The sequence below is a fragment of the Denticeps clupeoides genome, chromosome 1, assembly GCF_900700375.1.
Source record: "Denticeps clupeoides chromosome 1, fDenClu1.1, whole genome shotgun sequence".
Lineage (NCBI taxonomy): Eukaryota > Metazoa > Chordata > Actinopteri > Clupeiformes > Denticipitidae > Denticeps > Denticeps clupeoides.
The window spans coordinates 4,002,203-4,029,625 of NC_041707.1; the positions used below are offsets into that span (position 1 = coordinate 4,002,203).

General features: G+C 45.7%; 1 protein-coding gene across 4 annotated transcripts in view; it reads left to right on the forward strand.

Annotated features, from left to right (window-relative positions):
• The window catches only part of aqr (aquarius intron-binding spliceosomal factor), a 45,610-nt gene that overhangs the window by 17,571 nt on the left and 616 nt on the right, over positions 1–27,423 (forward strand). For 3 of the 4 annotated variants that reach the window (XM_028996234.1, XM_028996215.1, XM_028996225.1), the window contains exons 19-35: positions 622–791; positions 1,675–1,916; positions 2,003–2,155; positions 3,642–3,711; positions 4,859–4,969; positions 5,249–5,358; positions 7,463–7,598; positions 10,185–10,394; positions 11,885–12,022; positions 12,413–12,484; positions 13,252–13,439; positions 13,660–13,831; positions 17,598–17,768; positions 22,316–22,401; positions 23,054–23,228; positions 24,951–25,064; positions 25,752–26,500. In XM_028996234.1, coding sequence (XP_028852067.1) covers positions 622–791; positions 1,675–1,916; positions 2,003–2,155; positions 3,642–3,711; positions 4,859–4,969; positions 5,249–5,358; positions 7,463–7,598; positions 10,185–10,394; positions 11,885–12,022; positions 12,413–12,484; positions 13,252–13,439; positions 13,660–13,831; positions 17,598–17,768; positions 22,316–22,401; positions 23,054–23,228; positions 24,951–25,064; positions 25,752–26,006 — 2,573 coding nt within the window. In that variant the 3' untranslated portion in view covers positions 26,007–26,500. The remainder of the gene's footprint in view (positions 1–621; positions 792–1,674; positions 1,917–2,002; positions 2,156–3,641; positions 3,712–4,858; positions 4,970–5,248; positions 5,359–7,462; positions 7,599–10,184; positions 10,395–11,884; positions 12,023–12,412; positions 12,485–13,251; positions 13,440–13,659; positions 13,832–17,597; positions 17,769–22,315; positions 22,402–23,053; positions 23,229–24,950; positions 25,065–25,751; positions 26,501–27,423) is intronic. The other variant, XM_028996240.1, reaches the window with a different exon arrangement.

The window sequence follows — 27,423 nt, forward strand, 5'->3', positions numbered from 1 at the left end:
GATTCTGTCTCGGTGGGAGACAGTCCGCTCTTAATTAGCACTGGGACGAGGAGGAGGGGCCAGCAGCACTTGTTTGATCGCTCGGTGAGGATAACAGCCTGGTTTTAAAATGGCGCATGTCACTCACAGCTGTGGTTCTTGGTCTCTGTGGAGCTGCTCGTATGAGCCTGGCTGTGTGTGTATTGCAACTCCCATGATGCTCCTGGTTGTATTTTGCGGCTGTTTCCATCCCTTCGGGCTGCTTGCCTCTACCTGAACGTGTATACAGTCAGTCGGGGGAAGCGAATAATTAAAACATCCCTTTGATCTGAGTTTAGGTTTCATTTCGGCATCAAATAGAAAATTTGTGTCTGTTTGTTGAAGAAGCAGAGATTTTCAGTCTCGGAGCTTAGTAACCCTCAATCATTTCCCTAGTAAACCTTTTATTTATTTATTTATTTATTTGCATAATGCCACATTGGTATCAATAAAATCTTATTAATCCCTGGCTGACAGAAATCGTTTTGTGAACAATAATTGTGTTAATGATTGTATTTTGTGACCAGTGACCAATTCATTCTGACATTTTATTTAATTTTAACCTTATTTGGTAAAGTTCATATCAGTGGTGCGTGTTTCCAGGTCCTGAACCGAAGCCAAAGCTGAGAGGGGACAGCAGAACGTACAGGGTGTGGCTGGACTCAAACCAGTACCAACAGGACATGACCAGCACCATCCAGAGTGGCACCGAAGACCCCTACGAGACCTTCAACATCATCATGAGGCGCAAGCCCAAGGAGAACAACTTCAAGGTCTGTGGAAACATCTCCCATAATCCTCTCTGCTCTCCTGTTCCTGCCTCCTGATCTGATTGATGGCAGGGATAGCGGTGGTCCAGAAGCCGAGCACTGGTTTACACTGGCCCCTTTCCCAGGAGGCTGTGGGGCGACTTTAGGTTGACCTCAGTCTCTCAAGGAGGTTTCGTGCGAGGCCCATTTTCTCCTTTGTGTTCATTTATTACGTTCTGTATGTGGTTGAGCGTTGTGAGGGGTAATGTCTGCGCGTCTCTGCCCGCTAGCAGCAGAGAGGCGCCGCTTTTAATGTCTGCTCCCATTATGTTCATCTCAGAAACGGGAGAGGATCAAAGGCACATGGTCCAAAATAACAAAGTATGCCTTTTAATAGCAGTCCAGCATGATGCTTCAGATTATTTTTGTGTTCTTGTTAATTATGATAAAAGGGCGGTTTTGAGTGCCTCGTTAAAATGCAGGCCTTTTTATAGCAACTTGGGAACGGAACGGTAGATTCTCGCATCTGCAGCCGCTCGGATCTATGTTGCTCACAATTTTTTTTTATAATTTTGGTGCGTTTCTAGCTCTAATTAAATCAAAAATTTAACCTGGTACTGATTGTTGATCACCCGAGAGGCATTCTTGGGAATGGTGCTCGATGAAAGTGCTCTAATTGCTACTTTATTAAAAAATTTGAATTGTAAAATGACATTGTCAGATGTCATGAAGTGAGAGTTTAAAACATGAATTGGTGCAGACAAAGAAAACAACCCCCCAACTTTGATTAATCAACACATGGTGATGAACAAGACCCACACCTCTGATAATACATAAGTATTTCTTATCTCAACCATTCCTCTCTGGTTTTGGTTTGATGTCAACTGTCATTGATGTGTTTTAACAGGCCGTGCTGGAGACCATTAGGAACCTGATGAACACCGAGTGCGTTGTTCCTGATTGGTTGCATGACATCATCCTCGGTTACGGGGACCCTGGCAGCGCCCACTACTCCAAGATGCCCAATCAGATCTCCACCCTGGACTTCAACGACACCTTCCTGTCCCTGGAGCACTTGAGAGCTTGTTTCCCTGATTACGCGGTGAAGGTCAAGGTGGATGACCCTGCTCTACACATACCTCCCTTCAGGTCAGGACAACACAAAATTATCCTGATGAGATTTTAAAGAATTTTTCCCCCTTCAGCCTTTCTTTAATGGTTTATTTTCCGTGTAGGATCACGTTCCCTGTATCAAATGTGAAAGGAAAGAAAAGAAAGGCAGAGGACGGGGAAGACAACAAAGAGAAGCGGGAGGAAGGTCGCATATTACTGGTCGAGCCACATGTTATCCCCAACCGAGGGCCGTACCCATACAACCAGCCCAAACGGTGAGAGTGGGTGGGGTGACCTGTTTTAATTTATATATATTTTACTTAAGCTTTTAGCCCGTCTATACATTACACATTAGTCACTAATTATGGACTTCTGCTAAAATCCTGCAAAATCTGTTTTGAACATATATTAAGACACAAATTTAAACAAATGCATTCCAAGATATGACAGCATAATACTTCCTTTCATAATATATTCTTTGTATCTGCTATCTACTATATTGTTACAATATATAGAACACTTGAACCTGTATGAGAAACATACAGTAGCAGAATTTAGTTATACAACACACATAGTAACTGTTTCTCTTTCAATTGATTATAGGGATTTCTGATAAAAAATCTTTTAGAATTGTAAGGCTTTATTTTCTTGCCATTATTATGCAGTTGAGATCTGCCCTGCAACATAATATGCAAATGACCATATGTTGATACCACCGTAGTCATGGGCAATGAGTATATATTTCATCGTATTACATGATTTGATTCTCACTCCAAGTCAAAGGGCTTTTTTTTAAAAAGAAATGATCTACAGACGAATGAAAACGCGTGCATGGAGCTCTGTCTGAAGAGAGGATGCGACCTCAAAGAAGCAGGAGAACTGGGACACGAGCAACTTCGAGCTTAGCTGCTCAAGACAGAATTGTAGATTAATACTGCTCATCACTCCTTTTAAACTGGTGGAAAAAGAGCCTAGAAATAGATAGATAGATAGATAGATAGTTTTAGCTGCTTATAGTAAGTTTGTATTAGACTGTATTTATTTCACCATTCTCCTTTTCATGGATCACAGGAATAAGGCTGCACACCACGTGATTTCCTTTTCTTTTGATCCCCTGACCTGCTTTTTATTTAAATACGTTGTGTACAATTACCACAAATGCCCTCGTTTTAACCTGGGTGATCCATCTTATAGTACATTTGTAGCCCTGCCATCCCTTCTGCCAGTCTGTTCTCGTCGCACCCAGCCGTGTCCGGAAGCCCGGAGGCCTGCGGTAAGGCACCTGCCCTTTGTTTGCCCCCCCTTCGGCGTGCCAGGCTGAGTTTAGAGCACCCGGAGGCGGGGCGGGGGGCAAGCCGAGCCGGCCCGGAGGGCGGCGCGAGCCAAGCCACGGGAGCAGAAAGGCGTAGCGTTCAAATCGTGTTTGTGTTTCAGCCCGAGAGACTTCGGCCCTCGCAGTTTACCGACAAAATGTCAGCCGCTGTTAGTGCTTAATCCGACAACACGAATCCGGCGGTCAAATGATTCCTGTCAAAATTCTGCCCTCGCTGTGAATTCCTTCTTCAGGAAGCAGTGAAGCGGATACGTCCTCTCCTCCTTAACTGGGAAATTAATTAACGCGCCCAGAGGAGCTGCACATTGCTGAGCGTCGGCGCCACTGTAGACGTCTGCGTCCTGGTGCTTGGTGCCAGAAAGACATATTTTTAAAGCATTTTAATTTCCCTCCTTGGGCCCTAATGACTGGCTCGTTGTCATTGACAGGAACACCATCCCATTTACACCCACGCAGATTGAAGCGATCCGGGCGGGTATGCAGCCGGGCCTCACAATGGTAAGACGCGTTTAATTTCTTAAAAAAAAAAACTTGCTCATAAATAGCCTTTCGACTCATAATTTTATATTCATATAACAGGATCAAACATAGTTTATTTTTTTTAATTAAGCGATGAAACGATGAATTATGGTGCTGTAAGACTGCACTTTACCGTTGTGCTGCACCATCCTCCACCCATTCCAGCCCACCTGGTTACCAGGGTGAAAGATGTGCGGCTGCTGATTGGTAGCCGGCACGGTGGACGGGGGCAGATTTATTGAGCGCATCCCCGTGAGTAAATATGTCTTCTTGGCCATCAGCGGAGTCATAAAAAAAACCCTGCGGCGGCAGTGCCGTCTCTGGCCCCCGGCCCACCCACCACCTCCCCAGGCGTCTTGTTATTAACGGCCAAGGCTGAAGCCCCCCCACACACGCTAAAACAAAGCTATCAAAAACCATGCTTTCAAATACAATTCAGTGAGTAACGCACCATTTCACCGCACTGTGTGTCCGGTTGTCGGCGTCGTGTCTCGCTTTGCGCTGACGGACGGTTGTCAGTGGTTGAGGGCTCAGCGACGGTTTGTTTGGCTCAGCAGTCCCATCTTTCTGAATCAGCGCCCCGTTCAAGTCGAGACCAGACCAGACCAATTAAGGAGCAGACAGACCCAGTCGGCCGGAGTGGCTTTGTTTTGAGGCTTTTAGTCCTTGGGTTTTGTAATGGCCTCCCTGACCTCACATGTCAATCAGAGCAGCTTCAGGCCAGTTAAGCCTGGATCGGATTCGAATTTAGACTAGGGATGCAACGATTCTGAAATTCTACGCCAGTACCAGTCTTTCAAATAATAACGTGGCTGATGCTGATACCGAGTAATCTTTGAATACCCTTACATCTTTTATAATGTTAAGAAGAAATCATTATTAAATGAGGTGCTTATATTATTTTTAAATAGTCCATTTAGCTGATTTGGTCTATTTTAGTCAACATTAAAACCAATTTTTTCTTGTGCGGTCAAGCAATTGATGCAGGCAGGTAGCTGGACTCATGCAATATGTAGTATTATTGGCGTTGTTGCTATAGCTCGGGGGTTCTCCTCTTTGCAATGTTAATCCACATAATGGGGTTTATTTGCATTTTGATACCTTTATTCCGCCTCATGGTTTTTAGGTAGTCGGTCCCCCAGGTACGGGCAAGACGGACGTAGCCGTGCAGATCATTTCGAACGTCTATCACAACTTTCCAGAGCAGAGGACTCTTATTGTGACTCATTCCAACCAGGTAGGAACCAGCAGCTGGTATGGTTCTCCAGTTCTTTAACTTCTTTTGGTGTGAATGCATTTGTGCGACCAAGCTGGAGTCACTCTACTGACAATCCCAACAGACAACATTTAGAATTGAGTAGTGATGCAGTTTAACATGTAAATGCTGTGTTGTGTGCTGTTCTTTTAAGGCTCTTTTCTATTATCAAAGCCAAAGTCTAAAGGTAAAGCCTGTGCTTTGCTCTGCTTTTGAAGTGTGTGTCCTGGTGTGTTCAGCCTTCGAGTTTGTTGGTTGCAGGCTCTGAACCAGCTGTTTGAGAAGATCATGGCTCTAGACATCGATGAGCGGCACCTCCTCCGTTTGGGTCATGGAGAGGAGGAGCTGGAGACCGAGAAGGATTTCAGCAGGTGAGGGGAATTGACCCACAAACATTTACATTTATATCATTTACCAGATGCCCTTATCTAGAGCAACTTGCAGTCAATAGTGACAGGGACAGTCCCCCTGGAGACACTCAGTTAAGTGTCTACACAATGGTAGTAAGTGCAGGGTTAACACACAACGTTCTGGAAAAGGTGAACGTGAAGTGATTGTGCTACATTGCAGCATAGCACATTTGCATACAACGAAATGTCACCTGTATTTAACCATCACCCTTGGTGAGCAGTGGGCAGCCATGACAGGCGCCCGGGGAGCAGCGTGTGGGGACGATGCTTTGATCAGTGGAACCTTGTCTGATCGGGATTCGAACCGGCAACCTTCTGATTGCGGCGCTGCATGCGTTCCTTCCATAATCCAACACCTCCGCAGCAGCATGTCTCCTTTTAAAAGTCGTGTAAATTACAGCCGAAGATCTGATTGGGTCCATTTTACTCAGGCTCGGCCTGCGTGAACTGCGTGGAGTAAGAAACACTGTTTAAGTTGAGCTTTTCAGGGTTTTCATAGATTTTGTTGCACAATATTTTGGTAAATTTGACTCCCTTTAGTGTATAAGGATTATACAAGACCGTCTCTACCACAAACCAAAAGGACTTTCATTTACATTAAAATGTAAAGGACTTTCTGCTCTTGTTTTGTTGTGTGCGTGTGTGTCTGCGTGTCTGCATCTTCCCGTGAACAAGCATAAGTTGTGTTGTGCTATGGGAAGTGGATGCACGTTCCAGTGCGCGGTGGGGGGAGGTTAGTGGGATGGGAATTTAATTAAGGCTGCAGTGAAATGAAAAATGAAGGAAGCTGGCGGACCAATCAAAATCCCCCTCCCCCCCCCATTAAAAGAAAAAAAAAGCCTTGCCCGTACCTGACTGTGTTAATAGGTTATTAAAATGGCACGAGATTACAGTGCTGCAATCAAAACTGCTTTTTATTTCTTAATATATATTTTTTTTAAAGTTCACTGCTTTTAATTACCGAAGCGGCCAGATGGGCTTTTCTTTAAGGATGCTGCCATGCTGATGTTGCCTTTTTAATTTCGGCGTCGGCGCGCAAGAATAATGCCGTTGATGAATCATATCCTGAGAGGCTTACAGAGCGCTTTAAATAGATGAACCTCAAGTATTATTCACACCTGGGCCTGGGTGGCACAGCATGTTCTGATGCCACCTTCTAATCAGCTCTGTGTCACGCACGGTGGCACAGGTTCTCACAAACACTTCCTCACAGAAGTCACCACAAGTGCACAGAAGTTAGCAGGTTTTGGGGACAATTTGGGGAGACCATTCGTTTACCTGTTTTTAATACAGCGACATCTTTAACATCAGCACCGGGCATCATTACAGGATTCGTCACTTCTCCACCATGACTTGATGTTCACCTCTTGAGAAGAAAGAGTGCTAATTCTGCAGCACGAGACGCAGATGTTTGACATAATGTCAAATTCTAATAATAGCAGCTCAGCAAAGTGGCAGTCAAGTCCTAAACATGACGCCATTGTTTAAATATTGATTAGGCAAGTGACAAAAAAAGACATTTCACAAGCTCAAAAAGACATTTCCCATCGTGCTGAGTTTCATAACACACTGGACCCTCTACACTACTTGAAATGCATGCATAAGAATGCTGCTGTGATTTGACCTGAGCCTCCAGACCCCCCTTTTTTGTGTTTGTGTGTGTCAGTGTGTGTGTGTGTGTGGGGGGGGTCATCAGTTGGGCTTATCTGTGGGGGTCATGTCTCGCCCTCAGCACATCCTTGGCAGTGGAAGTCCATTCGTATCGGAGCAGGCGGGTGTTCGTCTCTCTTCAGCTCTCCCACTGGCCCCTTGGGGCCACAAGAGCTCATGCCAGGCCCCCTCCGTCCCACGCGCGTCCTGCCTTTGCCTGCCCGAGACCACTTTGATCAGTCACACTTAGATGTTTGAGTCTTGTCTCTTCAGCAGAAGGAACAGTGTCTTATTCTTTTAAATATATATAAAGTTCACTGTGGGTACTGGGCTGGGAGGCCTTTGAAGTCGAGCTGCCCTTGAACGTTTTGGGGGAGGAGCGGAAGAGATTAAGTACAGTTTCCTTTGCACACAGGTACGGGAGAGTCAACTATGTGCTGGCACGCCGACTGGAGCTGCTGAGGGAGGTTGGCCGACTACAAGAGAGTCTGGATGTACCGGGGGACGTTTCGTATACCTGCGAGACAGCAGGACACTTTTACCTGTATCAGGTAAAACTTGCACAAACATTACCGGAACGCAGGAGACCTTTTCCACATCAAATTCCGTTAATAAACAGGCTGAAAGAGGAAATGACTGATCATTGGGCTTCCAGACTGTATAAGCAGTATAAGTCAGAGGGAGCAGGTTACCATGAGACAGAAATGAGAAGAGAAGCTGAGAACAGATGTGACATTTGTGTTTCTTGTGAAGGAGCTGAAATCGGGGAGTCTGTGGGAGCAGAAGCTGCACACTGACAGGTTGGGTTTTATGAGCTCCTGGGTCCCTTATATATAAAAAAAAACTACCAGCCAATTATATCTGGCTGGGAGATCCTTTTTTTTAACAGTATTACACAGTGGGGGAAAGAACCCTGGAAAAAGTTGTGCTGTACTAGGGCTGTCAAATAATTTTTGACAGGTCTTAACTCATTAATTGCACTTTTTGCAATCGCAAATAATTAATTGCAAGTAATTCTTAAAACTAATTTGAAACTGTAACAGAGACAAGTGTGGGAAGGAGGCTCATGCCATAACATTGTGCTCACAAACACACTTCCCATTTACTTTGAATTGGGTGAAGTCCCGTGCCACCAAATTGAATTGTCAGACTGTTGCTTTGCGTTGCTTGTGGCAGAAGGTAAAAGATAAGTTAAACTTTTCAAGCACCAAGCAAGTGCCAGCCAATAAAGAGCATTTATGCTCTTTTCCTGAATGTAAACGCGTTGGCCAATCAGTCAGGTTTAATGGTATGAGTGAGGGCAGTGGTGGCCTAGCGGTTAAGGAAGCGGCCCTATAATCAGAAGGTTGCCGGTTCGAATCCCGATCTGCCAAGGTGCCACTGAGGTGCCACTGAGCAAAGCACCGTCCCCACACACTGCTCCCCGGGCGCCTGTCATGGCTGCCCACTGCTCACTCAGGGTGATGGGTTAAATGCAGAGGACAAATTTCACTGTGTGCACCGTGTGCTGTGCTGCTGTGTATCACATGTGACAATCACTTCACTTTAAAAAAAAAAAAAAAAGCAATGATTGGTTGCTTCCCCTGTACTGCTTGCATAGCAGACACACCCATCCTTACTCGTTGATGCAACGCGTACATGTGCGCACACAGTAATCCACTAAACATTTTAATGTGTAAAACATCTAAATTAATCGCAGTGGTTAATTTATTAAAGACAGTTATTATTGTCCCTTACTCTACCAATAGTTATGTAGTTAAGAGGCTGAAGGCCAAAATGGCCACATTAAAAAACGGAACCATTTTCAATGAACATTTAAATAGAAAGCATGTCACCTCCTAACCAGCTAAATCCATTTCTGTCCAACTGTCCCTCTATGAAGATGGTTTAGTTTAAAAATTTGTGAATAAATACCACACCATTCAGAAATATATTTTTTGAGTCAGCAACAAATGTAACAGGATTCACAAATATAATTTATGACTTTCAAATGAATGCAACACCGTTCACAAATTCATTTCTCGATCCCAAAAAGTGCACAAATGTCAGTGCAGTTACATTTCTTCATAAAAATCGACAAACCGCTGTATATATTTGTGAATACAATTAAATTTATTTGTGATCTGCTATCTTTTGAAAAAAAACACACACTTTTGTGCATCTAGCACCATTTCAAAAATCAACTGATGTTCGAGTGTTGGATTGAATGTTGACAACATTGCGCCACTTTCGCGCATTGTCTTAGTCTTTTAAAAGGAATTGCGAAAACACAACTTTCATAAAATTAATCAGGGGAAAAATGTCATGAATATAACGCAAATACCCCAGTTTTTTTTTTTTTTTTTTTTTAACTGTATATCTGCTTATTTTAAACGAATGATTTCCCGCTCGCTCATCTCAAGTGGTGTCCTTCTGTCGCGCCAACACAGACCGCCGGGTGTCTGGACATACCCTGCATACAAGAAGGAAATGATCTTACAACCCAATGAAAGGGGAAGTTCAAGTGCAGCTGTCTGCTATATCTTGAACAGTGTTCCAGCACCCCCGCGGCCTCCTTTTAAGTCATGCGAATTACAGCTGCTGATCTACGCCTGATGGCACCATTTTGCTTTGGCTCGGGCTTGCGCCAACTTTGAGGAACGTGAAAAAACACATGGATGTCATAATATTTTATGTGCACAGACATTTGGTCATGAGAACATATGGTCATGAAAACTTACTTTATAGTAATTAGAGTCATGGAAATTATTTTGTAAAAATGTGTAACAACCTTGATTAACGATGATTTATAATTCTTATGCTATTTGACAGTGATTTTAACACCTTATTTGTGTAACTCGATCAAGAAGTGATGTGCTGAAACTGTAGAAAAAGCTGATTTTAATAGCATTTCAGCATATTAATATCCCGCTGCTGTTTAATAACCGATTGCATCCTCGCCTCAGGACAAATATAATCTATTAGAGCGCCGCTCGTGATCCTGCTAATACTAATTAGAGTATGGTGGGATGAGACAATGTTCCTGCAGGTCTCTGTTCTTTTAGATACAGCTGATGTGCTGTGAATAGTAAAGATGGTGGCAGGACTAGCTTTAGGGTTTGGGTGTCTGTGTGTGTCATTGTGTGTCTGTCCCCCAGGTGATTTCTCGCTGGGAAGAGTACATGAGTAAGGTTCGACCCAAGGCAGGACAGCAGGTCAATGTGGAGGACGTCTCCGCCCTCTTCCCGTTCCACAAGTACTTTTCCAACGCCCCTCAGCCCATATTCCATCGACGCAGCTACGAGGAGGACATGGACATTGCAGAGGGCTGCTATCGCCACATCAAGAAGATCTTCACCCAGCTGGAGGTCAGTGGGTGTTTGGAGGTTGCGGCATGAATGCCAAAGCAGTGCAGATGGAGAGGAGAGGTCATGACCTTCTGTTACCACGTTAGCTAACAAGCATGAGTCATCGACCTCATCAGTAGAGTCATGGTTGTTACACAATTAAGGGCTAATGAGCGCAAAACACATAAATATACTGATATGTGTGTGTGTGTGTGTGTGGCACATCTGTCCACTTTTCCAACTAAATCCCTATGAATTGCATTTATTATTCTGCATCATTCTTAATTTCTTGTGTATGGCAGTTGATATGCTCAGATGCATAAGTCATAAGTCTCTGAATGTTCTGTGATGTAAACATGTAAATTGCATTCTGTGATTGGCTTTATTTATTTATTTTATTTTATTTAATTTCAAGATTATTAATTGATGTCGGTCACCTCAGGGCAATGAGTGAATATCAGGCACTAGCCAGAGTTCAAGCACCAAAAAACTCCCTTTGGGCCTGGCCACTTGTTATACAGGCAGGACTATAACCTTTATGGGACCAGGACAACGAGCTCCAGAAAGCAATAAAAGACTTATTGGTTTTCAGGCTCAGTGCATCTTGGTATTTTTGTAACTGCACATTGGGGCGGTGTCCTTTTTACTTTTGTCCGTATGGATACTTTTTATAAGCAAAATCTTTTTAGTCTTGTATCTCTCGTTCTTTCAGTTTTATACCCTCTCAGGAAGAATCGGGCTGAATTTCACCCATCACCACGGAGGAGCCAGGGTTAAAAACTGCCTAGTTAATATTTCATGTTTGTTTAATATTAATGCTAAAATAGTAATGCATCAATAATGCATCCCCTAGTGCTCTGAGGACTTGCGAACCCTCTAAACTGCCAACGTGGCGTCCTCAAATAACTGGTTAACCCTGTATACCCCACTTCCCTCGCTGCACAGGCGGTGAAAGGAAGGCCATAGTGCCTTTCATCTGCCCGCACCTTTTATTCCTGTCTCAGTTTCCACACTCAGAGGCGCGGTGTAAGGCAATCTGGGCTCAAGTGCCACCGCCTGAGCCTCTATTGAGCAGAAACCCACACGCTTAAAGCTGGGCGCCCGCCCACGGGAGAGCCGAGGGAACCGAGCTAATCTTAACGTTTTGGGTGACAGGAATTGGGGAGATTAGCCTAACAATTTCGGGGACCGCTTGCTCAGAAATAGCCTGTAGAGAGTGTAATGGCTCGGCGCCGCCCGAGACCCCGAAGAAGCTGCGCTCTGATGTGGAACATGAGTGGGCCAAGCTCTCGCTGTACAAGGATCCATTAACGTCGCTGCTCTGTGACTCAGTAATTCTCTGCTTTTGCAGTGAGGGGTGGGGGGAGTAGATAATTAGATGCGTCCAACATGTGTATTCTGTCCGTAACCAGCGGTTTAGTGGAATAAAAACGTCCGTCCGGAGGAGAATATCAATCGTTCTCGATTCCACACACACGTTCCCACCGACGTGCTCTGTGCATCTTGTGCAGGAGTTCCGGGCTTTCGAGCTGCTGCGCAGTGGGCTGGACCGCTCCAAATATCTGCTGGTGAAGGAGGCGAAGATCATCGCCATGACCTGCACCCACGCTGCCCTGAAACGCCATGACCTGGTGGAGCTCGGCTTCAAGGTGACTGCACATCATTGCGGTGTTGTTGGATTAGAAATTAGAAATTGTTCCAAACTAACAGTGATTTATATAATCAGCTAAATTAAAAAGAAATGATGCAAAAGTGATCAACTTGCTGTGCACGACTCCATGTTGGTAAATTCTAGTGGGTTCTGGCCAATTAAATATAAATAATATAATTAAAAAAAAAAAAATTCTCATGGTGTTACAGTGCTAGTTTAGCTTAAATAACAAATTGTAATTATTATGACACCTTAATATTTAATAATTTTTAGTCTTTCTTACATCATGCTCTTTTCTGATGTGACTATTGGCGCACGTAACACAGTTTCTCAATGCACATGACATCACGTAACCCAAATTCTCTCACGCTCACGTTCTTCCTTCCAGTACGACAACATCCTGATGGAGGAGGCAGCTCAGATCCTGGAGATCGAAACCTTCATCCCGCTCCTGCTGCAGGTGCGTGCATCTGCGGCACCAAATCTCGAAAAGCCGCCGCTCGCCTGGCCGCTAGTCACTTAGACACGCTTACAAAGTGTGTTTACGCTGAGCCAGCTGTAATGAGCGCGCTTGTCCCTGTTAATTCCCCCGCCCGACTGCTCTTCGCCTGATTGAATCATCTTGACTTCTGTACTACTCTCACGTTTGACTGAGGTCGTGTTCCAATTAGCGGGGGGGGGGGGGGGGACTCCCACCCGCCTCCATCCGCGCATCCAATGTTATGTAAAAATCGTGGTTCACCGCGCGGTTATTAGGCAGTGAGAACGAGGCGGCGGGCAGATGCGTTCGAGATCGACGCCCGCCCGGGCCAGGCTGACCCGACCTGTCCGGCCACCTGTCTGCCCGCGGTGCCAGTGGGCGGCCGTTGCTTCGGCGACTGCCCTACTTAGAGCCGTGTTTACACAGGCAACATCTTCCCCCCGTTTTTCCACTTGGAACAGGGCTCGGGGAAATACACTCAATCTGCCACTTTCCCATCCCTAATTAACCAGCGCAACACGGACCATTTCCTAATGCAAACACACGGTCAGGTGGTTACTGCCTTAAAGCCGGTCAGGCCTAAGCCATCGGAAAAGCCGGGTCCACAATCTGTTTTCATTGTACCGTATGCCGACAATGCCGAAAATGCTAGTCAGCTTTTATATGCCATTAATATTCTGTAATAACAAAAAACATGCATTCGTCCCCTGAGTTCTCCCGAATGACCTGGACCGTCCCCTCCGCAGAACCCCGAGGACGGCTACAGCCGCCTCAAGCGGTGGATCATGATTGGAGACCACCACCAGCTCCCACCAGTCATCAAGAACATGGCTTTCCAGAAGTATTCCAACATGGAGCAGTCTCTGTTCACCCGCTTCGTGCGGCTAGGCGTGCCCACCGTTGACCTGGACGCTCAGGGCCGCGCCCGTGCCAGGTGAGTTCTGGCCAGTGATGGTCTCTTCTGGCTAGTTCTTTATCTGCTGAGATGTTAGTTCTGGGTTGAATACAGAACACTGGCAACCAGCTCTAGGCTATACGAAATGTAAACACTAATTAGAACTACTTATTTAGTGAAGTAAATAAAGTTGCATGAACAATGATGCCTTCTGGGTAAGGTGGCGCTTTGTCTTATAGTGTTACCCTCTTCCCTACAGCCTGTGTAACCTGTACAACTGGCGCTATAAGAAGCTGGGCAACCTGCCCCACGTTCAACAGCAGCCGGAGTTCCAGTCCTCCAACCCTGGCCTGGCCTTCGACTTCCAGCTGGTCAACGTGGAAGACTTCAACGGGGTGGGCGAGTCAGAGCCCAATCCCTACTTCTACCAGGTGTGCTATACAAACATTTAAGCATCTAACTACCTTTAACATGCAGATATTTCTGATGGATTCATTTTTCCTCTTATCCCGCCATCACTGTGAAGGAACATTTTGTAATAATGGAATATGGATATGGAGAATTTTTTTTTTTTTTTTTTTTTGGCGTACTGGTCGTGTGTGTGTGTGTGTGTGTGTGAGAGAAACTTCAGAATCCACATTGTTCCTAAATGAACACCATGTGCTCTGCAGGTCATGCGTTCTGTGCACCACAAGTCATGCTGCTTTCACTCAGGAAGCAATTGCCCACGTTGAACAAAGAATGTCTTTGCACAATGTCTCTCACACACACACACACACACACACACACACACACATCATCTCATTTGGCAGGAGAAGTGGTCACTTGAGGGGCCGGTGCTGAAGTGACTGTTTGCTGAGCGTGTGTCACAGCTGTGTAAACCGGAGCTGCTCCCCAGCGCGGCGTGTACGTCGGCTTCTCGGTCTCTCGCGCTGCTCCATGTCTTTACAAGTCCTCCTGTGAGCCAGATGTGGGCGGGGCTTTGTCATGAGCATCTGCACCGCGATACGCTTTCCTGTCGTGGTGATGGGCTGGGAAGTGTAAAATCTGTTAGTTTGGCTTCATAGGAAACGCGATGAGGTGGCGTTATGAGAGTGTGTGGACGCTTTCAAAGGTGTCTTCTTGCAACAATGAACCCTCCACCTAAAATGCCACTATTTGTGGTCACTTATCCTGCTCCATTTCCCACATCTTCATGTAAACCCTCACCCTAAAGCCCAGCTTCGGTCTGTGATTAAAGCAACGAGGCTATGATAAATCACAGATGCTATTATTAAAATGAATTGACCCATTTTGTTTTCCTTGTCATTACAACGGCCAGTGTTGCTGCAGTTTTTTTTTGGAGCACGTTTAGCTCAGTAAACGGGAAAGAAACCGCAAACTAAGCACAAATAAAACTGGCATTATTCCATTTTAGAACAAAATAACAAAAAAAGTGTCTTGAGTGACATTTTAGTCCATTCAAGGTTTGATATGGTTTGGGGCAACGCTGAAATGCCCCTGTGGTGAGACAATGGAGAGTCAGCCCTCGTTCTGAAAGTGAGGAGGGGTTTCAAGGGGAGGGGGGGGGTGTAACTCAGTTGCCATGGTTACAAGTTCCAGAGTCTGAAGCCCGTTTCATCTAGTGGATGCGGCGCAGCGCTTGCCGCCCATGCACATGCGTATTTAGGGGGGGAAGTGGGGGGACGGCGGCCGAGCCACTAGCGTGTAAAATGCAGGTTTAATCTGGCGCGGCACACATCAGCGGCCCTGACCTGAATAACTGGCTGTGACAAACGGCCAGGCAGTGAATTAGACGCACACAGCGTTCTGCTGATGAACCTCAGCCGTGTGTACCGCACGCTCCTCGCCGCGCCGCTCCCGCGTTCATACTCGCAGGAGCAGTAGGTCATAAGGGATTCGTTGAATTGACCGAATAGACCGTTTTTCTTTCCTACCATTACTCTCGTTGATACTCCTGCGATAGTAACATTTTGCTGAACAAGAGTTTTGCCTCCTGGTACTATTGTGGTAACGTTATTTTTATAAAAAACATTTACATTTAAGGCATTTGGGAGACGTCCTTATCCAGAGCAACTTACAACGTGCTTCCATGTTACCATCGATGAAGTGATCAGTTCTGCTTCACTAGGACCCCCAACTATGAATACAATCTTTTTATTCACTCTGTTCTAGTTTCTATACAGAAGTCAGACAACAAGAAGGTTACAAGTTCATCTAAATATTCTCTAACAAAATACAGTGACCATGATAAACATTTTACTTCAGGTACTTTTAATGTTTGCGTTTGAACTTTCTCTTCACTTTTAGAGTAAGATTTACTTCTGCGGTCAATTTCTAATAAAAAAAAAAAAAATTGCCCATCCGGTTCAATGTGCGACAAAGTGAAGTGATTGTCATTGTGAAACACTGCAGCACAGCACACGGTGACTCAACGAAATGAGTCCACTGCTTTTAACAGTCACCCTTGGTGAGCAGTGGGCAGCCATGACACGAGCAGCGCGTGGGGACGGTACCTTGATCGAGGGCTCCTCAGTTTGGGATTTGAACCTGCAACCTTCTGATTACTGGTCCTCCTCCATACTGAATTATAATTAAAAACTGAATAATGTATATTGTTGGCCTTTCCGTTTTTAATTTTTTTTGGGGCAGCTTTTAGAGGACAGGTCACTTCCTGCTGCTGTGTTCGCTGTAATATTACAGCTGCAGGCAGGTTCCTGACCTTTTTTTTATGTGTGGGAGGATTGTACTGTTTTTTTTTTTTAAATAATACAGTGCATTCGAGGTTCCTGTTGCATTTTAAAAAGCATGATTTGGTGACTGATCCGGGTTTCTGGGTAAGCGGCCAGGCTGTCTGAGGACGTGTCTTCGGGCCGGGGCCCAGGGAGTTTGAGGCAGAGCCTGTCGCTCTACGTGCGACGACTGCTCAGTGACACGGTGTGAAATAAAGACGAGACGCGGATCTGCAGCCAGCCGTTCCGCCCTCTCCTGCTCAGATTTGGACTTTAATCAGCAGCAGGCGTCCTCCGTAAGCGCTTTCAAGGACAGGATAATGAAAGTTGGAGATGCCGTAATCCCTGCCGTGTGTTTTAAGATGATTCGTCTGCCTGCTGCAATATGAAATATATATATTTTTGATTGCTGCCCTGAGATGCTTTGTTTGAATGCATGAAATGTTCTTTTACTTTACTTTATTTAGCAGATTCTTTTATCCAAAGCCACTTACAAGAGGAAGACACCAGCAATTCTCGTTCGATTTCTATAGAATATTGAGTTTACAAACTAAGAGCCCTGATAAGGCTCAGACTTGTCAGTGAAGAGCATGCTCAGAGATTGTTAGGTGCTAGACGAAGAAAAATTATAATGTATTTATACATTTTTGTATTGTTTGTGCAATGTGTACGCATGTGCGTGTTAGTGTTAGATTTGTCTGTAATATTTTTTGAAGAAGAGGGTTTTCACCTGCTTCTTAAAAGTGGTGGTAGTCTCGGCTAGTCGTGTGGAGGAGGGCAGGTTGTTCCACCAGCCAGGGACAACAACGGAGAACAGAGATGATTGGAATCGGAGACCCCGTGAAGAAGGAATTTTTAGTCTCCTTTCGTTTGCAGATCTGAGAGAGCGTGCAGGGGTGTAGCTAGGTAGTATTGTGTTCATGTAGGAGGGAGCAGTTCCAAGCATCAAGGATTTGAACTCAATGCGAGCAGCTACCGGGAGCCAGTGGAGGGAGGTAAGAAGAGGTGCAACATGGGTGTATTTTGGCTGATTGAAAATGAGACGGGCTGCCATATTTTGGATCATCTGGAGTGGTATTATGGTGACTGCTGAGGCTCCAGCCAGGAGAGAGTTACAGTAAAGTACAGTTTCTGCTAAATTATCACCATTGATAGGGCGATAAAATGACATTTAACTGGCTATCGCCTTTCTCCGTGAAGAAAGTTTGAGGTTTTCCGAGGTCGTGGGAGTTTTACTTGCACGCCGCTGAGAGCAACGCTCCAATGGCTGATTGTCTATCTGAGTGTCAACTTTTGTTTCACAGCAGGGCGCCGCCTGATTAAAGCAAATTGCTCTGCATCTCTGGGCGGCTTCAGAAGCACCCGGGCTGATGTTGTTTTCTTCACACCGGTCCTCGAACCCGTCTCTTCCCCAGCGGCTCCTGTGTTCTGACCCGCTCTCTTCCCCCCCTGTCTGTGCCCTCAGAACCTGGCGGAGGCCGAGTACGCCGTGGCCCTCTTCATGTACATGCGGCTGCTGGGCTACCCGGCCGACCGAGTCAGCATCCTGACCACCTACAACGGCCAGAAGCACCTGATCCGAGACGTGATCAACCAGCGCTGCGCCGGGAACCCCTTCTTCGGCCAGCCCAGCAAAGTAAGACCACTGTCTTTACAATGCAACCATTGACCTGTAGTACCATGTAAAGACCATGTCACCCAAAGCCTACAGTGCAGCATCATCAGGTGCAACAAAGATTGTTCAAAGAAAAGGTGAAAAAGCTAAATGTGGTCGTAAGAGGTGAGTAACGATGGGTATTAGCTACACTTGTGATGTTTAGTATTGGCAGGAAGGGTTTGAATCGCCCAAAATGAGGAAGTATGCCGTGTGAGAGCTGTCAGTCATGCCTACCAACTCCTCCTCTTCTCGTCAACAAGAAGTTTTTAAATAAAAAGTTGGAAAGCTTCACACCAAAAAAGGGAAGCATAGGTAGTTAATTCCTTCTGTTTGGTTTTAATTATTTTTTTTTTTATTTCTGTTCATCTGGAAGACTGTTTACATTTTATTACATTTTGTAATATAATACTTAATATACAATGTGGGCCATTTATATGGATAAACCTTAATAAAATGGGAATGGTTGGTGATATTAACGTCCTGTTTGTGGCACATTAGTATATGTGAGGGGGCAAACTTTTCATGATGGGTGGTGACCATAGTGGCCATTTTAAAGTAGGTCATCTTGGATCCAACTTTTGTTTTTTCAATAGGAAGAGGGTCATGTGACACGTCTAATTTATTGGTAATTCTTTCACTTGACTTTATTCTTTCATGAGTTATTTACACGTTTCTGACCACTTATAAAATGTGTTCAATGTCACCAACCATTCCCATTTTATTAAGGTGTTTCCATATAAATGGCCCACCCTGTAGTGTACCATAATTGTCATGATATCTGTAGAACTGGGCTAAATTAAGTTATGTAACATTACATGCCCCCCCCCCCCAACACCCCCAACACCCCACTTCCATGTACACCAGTAAGTAACGTGAGTAACTTTAACACACACGCTGATCTTATTCCATTAAGTGCGTGTATATTCTACCCCGAGTCCCTGCGCTGCAGTAGTTTCTGCACATTGGTCTGCAAATTAGATTTCGCCGTGGAGCGAGTCGGTGTCGAGGGACCGGTTGAGATGGGGGGGCGACCATGTGGTTTTAATTACAGTCTCACGTATGAGTAGTCATCTCTCTCTCTCTCTCTCTCGCTGTGATTGCCCTCTCCCTGCACCCACGTCCCAGAGCTGCGCTTTTATTAGCAACTCTGCTTCCGTATCCTTCCATCCCTCGTTGGTTCCCTCCCCCCTCCCTCATTAACTGTATGTGGTTTGCGGGTCTGACCTGGAGTTGCTGGGCGGCTCAGCCGTGGAAAGGTCACGCTGGCCGCGATTGGCCGGGGAGCTGCCGACAGTTTGTCAGAATCACTAAACCAAAACAAACGACACTCCGGGACTCGGCCGCAGCGGCTCTAATTAGACACGCCGGCGCTCCACAGTGCGGAACAGCCGAGCGCGGACGCTGCTGACATTTGTCTAACCAGGATGCAATTCGAGTCGCTTTGTTAAGTCCGCATTGATCGCCAGTTGCGCCGCGGAATAAGTAAACTGCGGCCGGGGGTCTCGCAACCGGGGAAGCTCCTCCTCTGGCAGCTCATTCGAGCTCGTTTCTATTCAGCATTTCAAGTCCTGTCGTAAATAATGCATTGAAAAGCGGAACACGCTGCACTGCCAAAAGTATTGGGACGTGCTCACGGTGCCACGAGTCTGTCAAATCGAGCCCCAAGGTATGCAGACTGTGTGGTACGGTGACAAGATTCCACCTGTGCAGCAAGTCCATTCGGCATTCCACCGCCAGCTTGGCTGTTGTCAAGTGAAAGCTTTGGCGTTTGGAAGGGGAGCGTTGTGGTGTGGTGTTGAATGCTTCAGCGTGCCAAGACATTCTGGACTTTGTGGGAACGGTTTGAAGATGGCACCCAGGCCGCAAAGGCAAGGTCCATGAAGATGACGACGAGCGAGTGTGGCATGGAGGAGCTTGACAGGCCTACACAGGGCCCATTTGTTCTCATTTTTACATCTGCAATGCTTCACACATTGGTGAAGTGTGGTTGGTGGAGCTAATTGTGTAGGAGAAGAGTACGAAGTTCTCTGGGCGGCAAATTCCAGATCCGACAGTCTGAGCTGCCCTCTGAGCGGTGATGCAGAATGGCCAACGCACTCTTTACATCTGTCGCCATTTCTAGCCATAGACAGGCTAGGAGAACTCATATTATTGTTAACTAATCTCACAAATTGACCTTTTCATACCAGGAGACCTTTAAAGCGGTTGTATGGGCCAACTGCATATCATAGTGTCAGTATAGTGCATCAGAAAGTCCATATTAAAGCCTATGATTAAAAATGGCATGTCATTAAAATTCATTTGTGTTGAGACAGGCATCCAGCATTGTGTATCAGGGACGGATCATGTTCCTGATAAAGAGATGTCCTTTATCAGACTGTCCACTGTTGAAATTTTCAGTCAATTTAGGAAAAGACTGGAAGATGGAGATAAATGCCTCAGAGCAGCGGGTCAGAGCTCGGTCAGATTTGCCGTAGATTTGAAGCCAGTAATGGCAGTAAGATTAATTTGTCTCTGCCTGGTTTGTATTCGCAGCGTGTCTCGCTGATTGGTGGGCCGAGCGAAATCAATCCCCTTTCCTGTCCCAGCGGATTCCCTCGTTTTTTTTTTTTTTTTTTTTTTTTTTTTTTTGAGAGTCTGGGCCTGAATATTTTTATTTTTTTTTTTCCAAAGCTCTGACTGCTTTTCCCCTTTAGACAAGCAGGCTTAGGTAGAACAGGCGTCTAGAAGAGGAAGTGTGTTTTTTTTTTGGGGGGGTGGGGGTGCTGATCCAGCTGATCCAGTCTTCTTGTAGCAGCTGATCTCTGCCGTTCAGGGCCTCATAAAGAAAGGGTCCAATTAACCATTCTGGCTAAAGTGAGTCATAAATTAGACAGCAAGCGGCGGTGCGGTTCTGATGTTGACGCACCATGAGAACCGAAGCCGATAAATATTTCATATCTGTGACTGTGGAGTCATGTGGGGGGAGAAAAAAGGGCAGCAGGGGGTGGAGGTGGGTTTGTGGTGGGGGGTCATTTCTCCAGAACACAACTTTTTAAACCATTACCCTGCATCGTATTCCGTCATATTGCTTCCTTTAACAGATGTACAGCCATTTGATATATTCCATTACAAGTATTTCATGTTTTTAATTTATAATATGATGCATATTACAGCAAGGAGGGAAACTGCATACAACAAAAAAAAAAACTAAAAACAGGAAGGTAGATCTGAAATTGTTACATTTAGTTCATTGTTGGTTCTCAAGTGTATTTCTAATCAATACTTTCCGGTATTTTCTTATTGCTATCAACGTGACTAAATTAGTTTTATTGTATTTTCAAGAAACAGAAATAAATATACCAGTGTATTGTCATTCTGGTTGGTGAGCTAGGACTGGCTCTGCAATTAACAAATAACCTACATTCACTCAAATAATGTTGGTTCTTTCCTTGTTGCTCTTGTTTTAAGATCTTCATTCCGTCATTTTCTCTTTGTCGTTCCTTCTGCAAGCCCTCCACCACCTTCTTATGCTCGTGTCTCTGTAAGATTATGTTGTTCGCCATTGAAGGAATTTATTTATTTATTTATTTATTTTTACATTGAGTGCAAAGTAATTTGCCCCCAACTCTCCTGAAGAACCAAAGTCATCCAAAAAGCCCACTTAATCACATTACTTAAATTACCCAAAGGAATGAGGCGCCGTGCCCGGGGCAGCAGTTAAAAATACCACGCGGCGCCCTGCCACAGTCGCGGCGTGGGTGGGCGCTTCTGGCCGAAATGGCGTGGCATATTTAGCCCCTTGGCCCTGTGTTGGGGTGGAAGCCAGGCTTTCAGGCTTCGGCCGATGCTTTTGCCTTTCAGGGTGGGGGTAGCTGGTGGGGCGAGATTGCGAGATCTGTCGTAGAGCAACATATTGTTGCGTTTGGCGCGCCACCTGTTCTGTGTAGCCACAGGAAGGCCTATCCGGGTGGCGTCGTGCCCGCAGGCCACCGGTCGAACTGGTAGAACACGAAGCGAGAGATTTATTTTCAGGGCGATCCCCATTTGTCAGGGACATTGCTCCCCCCTGAACGCACACAGCACCCTGATAACTGACGCCCCTGCACATGCCCTCGCTGATGCGACCAGACCTCTCTTCCGAGGGCTGCTACTGGAACTGAAAATGCACGTTCACAGCAAACGTGCTTCTCTTTAGAACGCCACCATCTCAATGGCGACTGCTCCTCAAAAGAAAAAGAAATAAAAAAAAAAAGTGGTGGTGTGATTAGCCACAACTGCACGCACCAATCTTGAAGAGCCAGGTAAGCTGCTGGCTAAATTCCCCCGTAAGCTTTATCCCCGTCACCCAGCGAGCCAATGTGCTTTACCACGATAACAGCAACAACAAACCCCGAAAGCCGAGCCGCCCGCCAAGGCGTCTTAAACACTTTCACTAAATCCTCTTTGCCCCCCCCCCCCCCCCCCAAGTCTGATGGTGTTTCGGGTGTGTTGGGGTGAGTACGTGCCCTCTTCTCATGTTTGAATCACTTGATGTCCCTCTGCAGGTGACAACAGTGGACAGGTTCCAGGGTCAGCAGAACGATTACATCATCCTCTCGCTCGTCCGCACCAAAGCCGTGGGACACTTGAGGTAAGCGCGAAGTTTAAGCCACACCCCCCCAGGCCCCCCTCACCATGCCTGCCCACTTCCCCTTTCACAGTGGTTGCGTTTTTTTTACACGTCACAAAGGATTTGTGGCTCTCTGGTGGAAACCGGGTCCAAATGGCTCTTTGCGTGTTAAAGGTGTGGACTTCTCTCCTGTGCTGATCAGCAGCTGTGCATTCAGTGAAATACAACTCAACTCCTGATCATTCCCCATTCCAGGCTCATACACAACTATATGTTTGACAGGGATTTTGACAGGAGGAACTGGTTTCATTGCCTGGTGGTATTAAAAAGTCCATCCGGTCATAGCTGAGATCCAATTGGTCACAAGTGTGTCTTGGGCCACGCTAATTTTTCTATAAGAAATTCATATTATACCAATGGTATAAGATGAATTATTACTTTACTTTATTCAAAGAGACTTACAAGAGGAAGACACCAGCAACTGGGTCCAAATGGCTCTTTGCGTGTTAAAGGTGTGGCCAGAGTCACTTCAGCGGACGGATTAAGCAGGATTGACTGCCTTCATTAATGGTCCGGACTGTGGGGAGTAGATATTGTGAAATCGCTTTGGGGAAACCACCCTTGTGATCCCTTTATTCCTAATTCTTTCCCTTGCACTTCCTCCTGCCTGTAGGGATGTCCGCCGTCTGGTTGTCGCCATGTCCAGAGCCAGACTGGGCCTCTACATCTTTGCCCGGGTTTCCCTGTTCCAGAACTGCTACGAGCTGACTCCTGCCTTCAACCAGCTGACCGCCCGGCCGCTGCAGCTCCACATCCGGCCCCAGCAGTACTACGGGGCAGCACCGGCTGTAAGAGATGCGCAGACTCTTTTAATTTAATTATTACTTCATTACTCGCATGCATGCACAATAATTCACTTATCAATCCTCCTACAAGTGTTCCCTAATGTGTAGCAAGAACACTACAGGTCAGAATATACTGCTATTTCAAAAGTAAAAATATGTTAACCAGATGTAAGTGACTGGTTGTAATTGAATGCATGTGAAAGGTTCACGTAGGGCTTCAAAGTCACCAATAGGGCTGGGGCAATGCATCTGTCATCGGTTGCATCGATGCAAAAAAAAATACGTAGACACAAAATATGTACGTTGGATCTAAAGAACATTGGATCGAACAGCTTTGGATAAACAAATCGTTAGATTAACGGATGCATCGTAAAAACAATCATTTGAAAAATAAATATATGAATAGTTTTGCCCAGCCTTAGTCACCAACCCTCGCCCAAATCATAGCATTTTCTGGTAATGCAGCACATTTTCATGCATACAAAGTGAGTGGCAATTACAGTTATTGGCGCATGTAGTGTTTTTTTTGCAATAGAATCCTTGGAGTTGAAGAAATCTGAAGCTGTCGCCCAGAAGTCTGGCTTTTCATGTAAATGTAATTTAAAACCCCTATTATTGTAGCCTTTCAACCCAACGCACGCCCCCACTCGCACATGAGCTGTCGCCCTCGTCAATCAGCACTCTCACATAAATATTGGCGGACGGCGCGAACATCCCAATTCTCGCCTTATAAATAGCATGTGAGTTTAGGGCTGAAGGTCAGACTGACTGGCGTTGGCCGGCCTTGTGTCCTCATCCCATTGATCCTCTCGCAGTAAATGTAGCGGTGCACATGTCCTTTTTTTTTTTTTGTACCACACCACCGGTGTATGATTGGAAACGGATCAGGAAGCGGCCCTGTAATCAGAAGGTTGCCGGTTCAAATCCCCGAATCGCCGAGGTGCCACTGAGCAAAGCACAGTCTCCACACACTGCTCCCCGGGCGCCCGTCATGGCTGCCCACTGTCACCAAGGGTGATGGTCAAAAGCCGAGGACACATTTCGTTGTGTCACCGTGCTCTGCAGGCTAGTGGGGTACCACACTCGCCTATGAACCAGAAGACCCAGGTTCAAACCCCACTTGCTACCATCGTGTCCCTGAGCAAGACACTTAACCCTGAGTGTCTCCAGGGGGGGACTGTCCCTGTAACTACTGATTGTAAGTCGCTCTGGATAAGGGTGTCTGGTAAATGATGTAAATGTAAATGCAGTGTTTCACAAGGACAATCACTTCACTTTCATCACTTTCACCACCCGCTGTCTGGAGGCGTATTGTGTGTATAGTGAAATCTGCACCGCTATTTATATTCTTGACCCCGAATCAAGGTGGGAAGCGGTCCAAAACCGGACTGCTTCCTGCAGTTAGATTTAATTACGCATGTATTTATTTATTTATTTTGATGGCTCTTGTGTGTGTGTGTGTGTGTGTGTGTGTGTGTGTGCGCGCTCGCACTCGCCTCTAATTATCTGGTTCAACACACTTCAGCAAATGCGGTCACGAGCGGCTGTGCGGCCCATATCTGTAAATGTGTCCTAAATCGCTGCTGTCGGGAGCCGACAGGCTGTCAATGCTAACGCTAACGCGGTCAAGTTTCGTCTGGCGGCGCGGCTCCCTCACATTCGGACACCTGGTAAAAGCACCAAAGCAGAGTGCACCACGGCCATTCTTTCTCTCTGTCTCCACAGACTGTGCCCGACCCCGCCCAGCCTGATCAGGTGATCAAGGACATGCCGGAAATGGCCACCTTCGTGTATAACATGTACCTGCACCTGATCCAGAGCACCCAGCAGTACAGACAGGTGAGAGCTGCACCCTTCTAACATCAGAGGTCTGAATGCAGACAGGACGTTCCGAGCTCTTGTATTATTCAGTGCAGATGTGGCCATTTTTCAGAACTTTTTGAAAGGTTTTCTTGTTTAAAATTTAACGCGACGCCAGAAGTAGGTCATATGTAAAGGAATTGTTTTATTTCTGCACGCTGAGCCCGAGCAGGCCGTGGCAAGGAAGGAATGACGGGATGCCGTGCTGCGGTTCGGAGCGTCTCGGGCCGAACGCAAGGCGTAAATGCGGTCGGCGCGGTGGCGATTTGCTGCCATTTATTTTTAATGCGCTGAATCCCCATCATGCACAGTCACAGTCTGACACACGCGTACACACACTGTCATCTTTGTGAGGACCCAGGGGAAGAAATATGCAAAATAAGCAAAACCAAAGGCAAATATTTATTGTTCTCTTCAGCAAATTACGTCCTGATCCTATGTAATATAAGCATGCAAAATTTTGGGGACACTAATACTAAGATGTGCACGCACATGGGGTTTTTAGCCATGCTGAATTTTTACTCGAATAAACAAATTAGCCGAGCGCTGGATTACATCACCGCAGAGCACGTCTCATTTCTCTTTCTATATAATCCTGCATTTCACCCCCCATCCCAGCATCTCGTTCCTTATTCTTATTTATTTATGTATTTATTCTTGCTCCAGCAGCAGCAGCAGCAGAAGATCCTTCCGCCCCCCCGGCAAGTGCAGGACTCTTCAGACGGGGCCAAGGAAGAGGCAACGGAGTCACAAATGGAGACCGAGGAAGAGGAGCCTGACGCTGAGACCACACCTGCCCAGGACGTGAAGGGGGAGGAGCCGCCGCGGGGGGAGGAGCCACCACAGGAGCACGCGAGGATGCCCGAGCACCCAGGCAGGGACAGCGACAGCGAGGACAGTGGGAAGGAGGAAGGGCCGTAGACTGCTTTTTGCAGGGATTTAGAAGTTTGGTGAAGATGCCTTTTTTTGTGCCGTCTATTTTTTTTGTACCAAATTCCTTTTTTTTTTTTTTTTTTTTTAAATAAAAGTTTTAAAAATAAGAGTGCCTGAGCGTCTTTTAGTGAGGCTGAATCCATATTCATAGACAACCACACAGTTACATGCTCTTCAGTACCCCGGTGATAAAAATAAAGCATCCTGATTGACTCTGAATCCTTGCATTTGATCAGCCAACAGCTCATGGGAGTAATGCGGAAGTTGTTGGGTAAGAAAGTGGTGGAAACAATGACTGTATTGTGCAAGCCCCATAGCAGCAGACGTGCTGCAGTAAATTAGCGCGAACTGGGAGGAATTGGCCGCAGTCGATCGGTCCGAGACGTTTGGCAACGTGAAGCAGGAACTGAGCGAAGAGGGCAGACCCTTGAAGAAAAGGCACAAGACACAAAGAACCGTGCTGAGGAGACTACTTCTGATAGGTTTGCATTAAAATTCACTATTATTAGTAGTATTTTTTTTCCCCCTCTGTGTGTGACTAACGCCATGCATTATTAATCCAGTTTTTATCTTATTTAAATCGATTTAGAATTAGACATAAATAAAAAATGTGTATAAAATGGAAAAAACTCATCTGTAAATCTTACACTAGTTTTGTTATTTAATTGCCACGTCTATCATTTCCTGCTTTTTTTTTTTTTTTCATTCACGTTGACCGTTGTGGAGCACGAGATAACCTCGAGAATAGCAGCCTGACTTCTCCACAGGAAATTCCTTAAAGGGACAGAAGCGTGAAAAGATGCCAACAATTGCACACTCCTCCTCATCTCTGATTCGTTTAACACTTGTAATTAAAAGCTAAAATTCATTTAGGAAAAAGACGCTGTACGTTTGCTGTGTGACAGTAAATCTGTGATACTTCAAAACAATGGAGCGCTGTGCATTAACGAAATCTGCTGCTCTAAACGTGCAATGTGGTCTGGTGTCAGGTTTTATCCAGACTTTGATGTATAGATGAACCCGTGTGAAGGTGGCGACATGTAACCTGCTTCACTGCAGCCACTGAATTTTAAAAATATAAAAAATTGGAAAAAATGTTGTATTTATAATGTCTAAATCTAAACTAAAGCTCACATGTCAGTCCTTCATCATAAAATCTCATCATAACTGGTGCTAGTAGCCTAGTGGGTGAGCCGCTCGCCTACAAACCAGAAGAACCTGAGCCTGTCTCCTGGGGGACTGTCCCTGTCACTACTGGATAAGGGCGTCTGATAAATGCCAGAAATGTGCGTGTAAACTTAGTCTCCCCTCATTACCCCCAAATAAAAACATCTGGGGGGTGATTCCTGGCGCAGCACAAGTTAATTTACCAAACGGCAACAATAAATTGAGTTTCATTAGTATT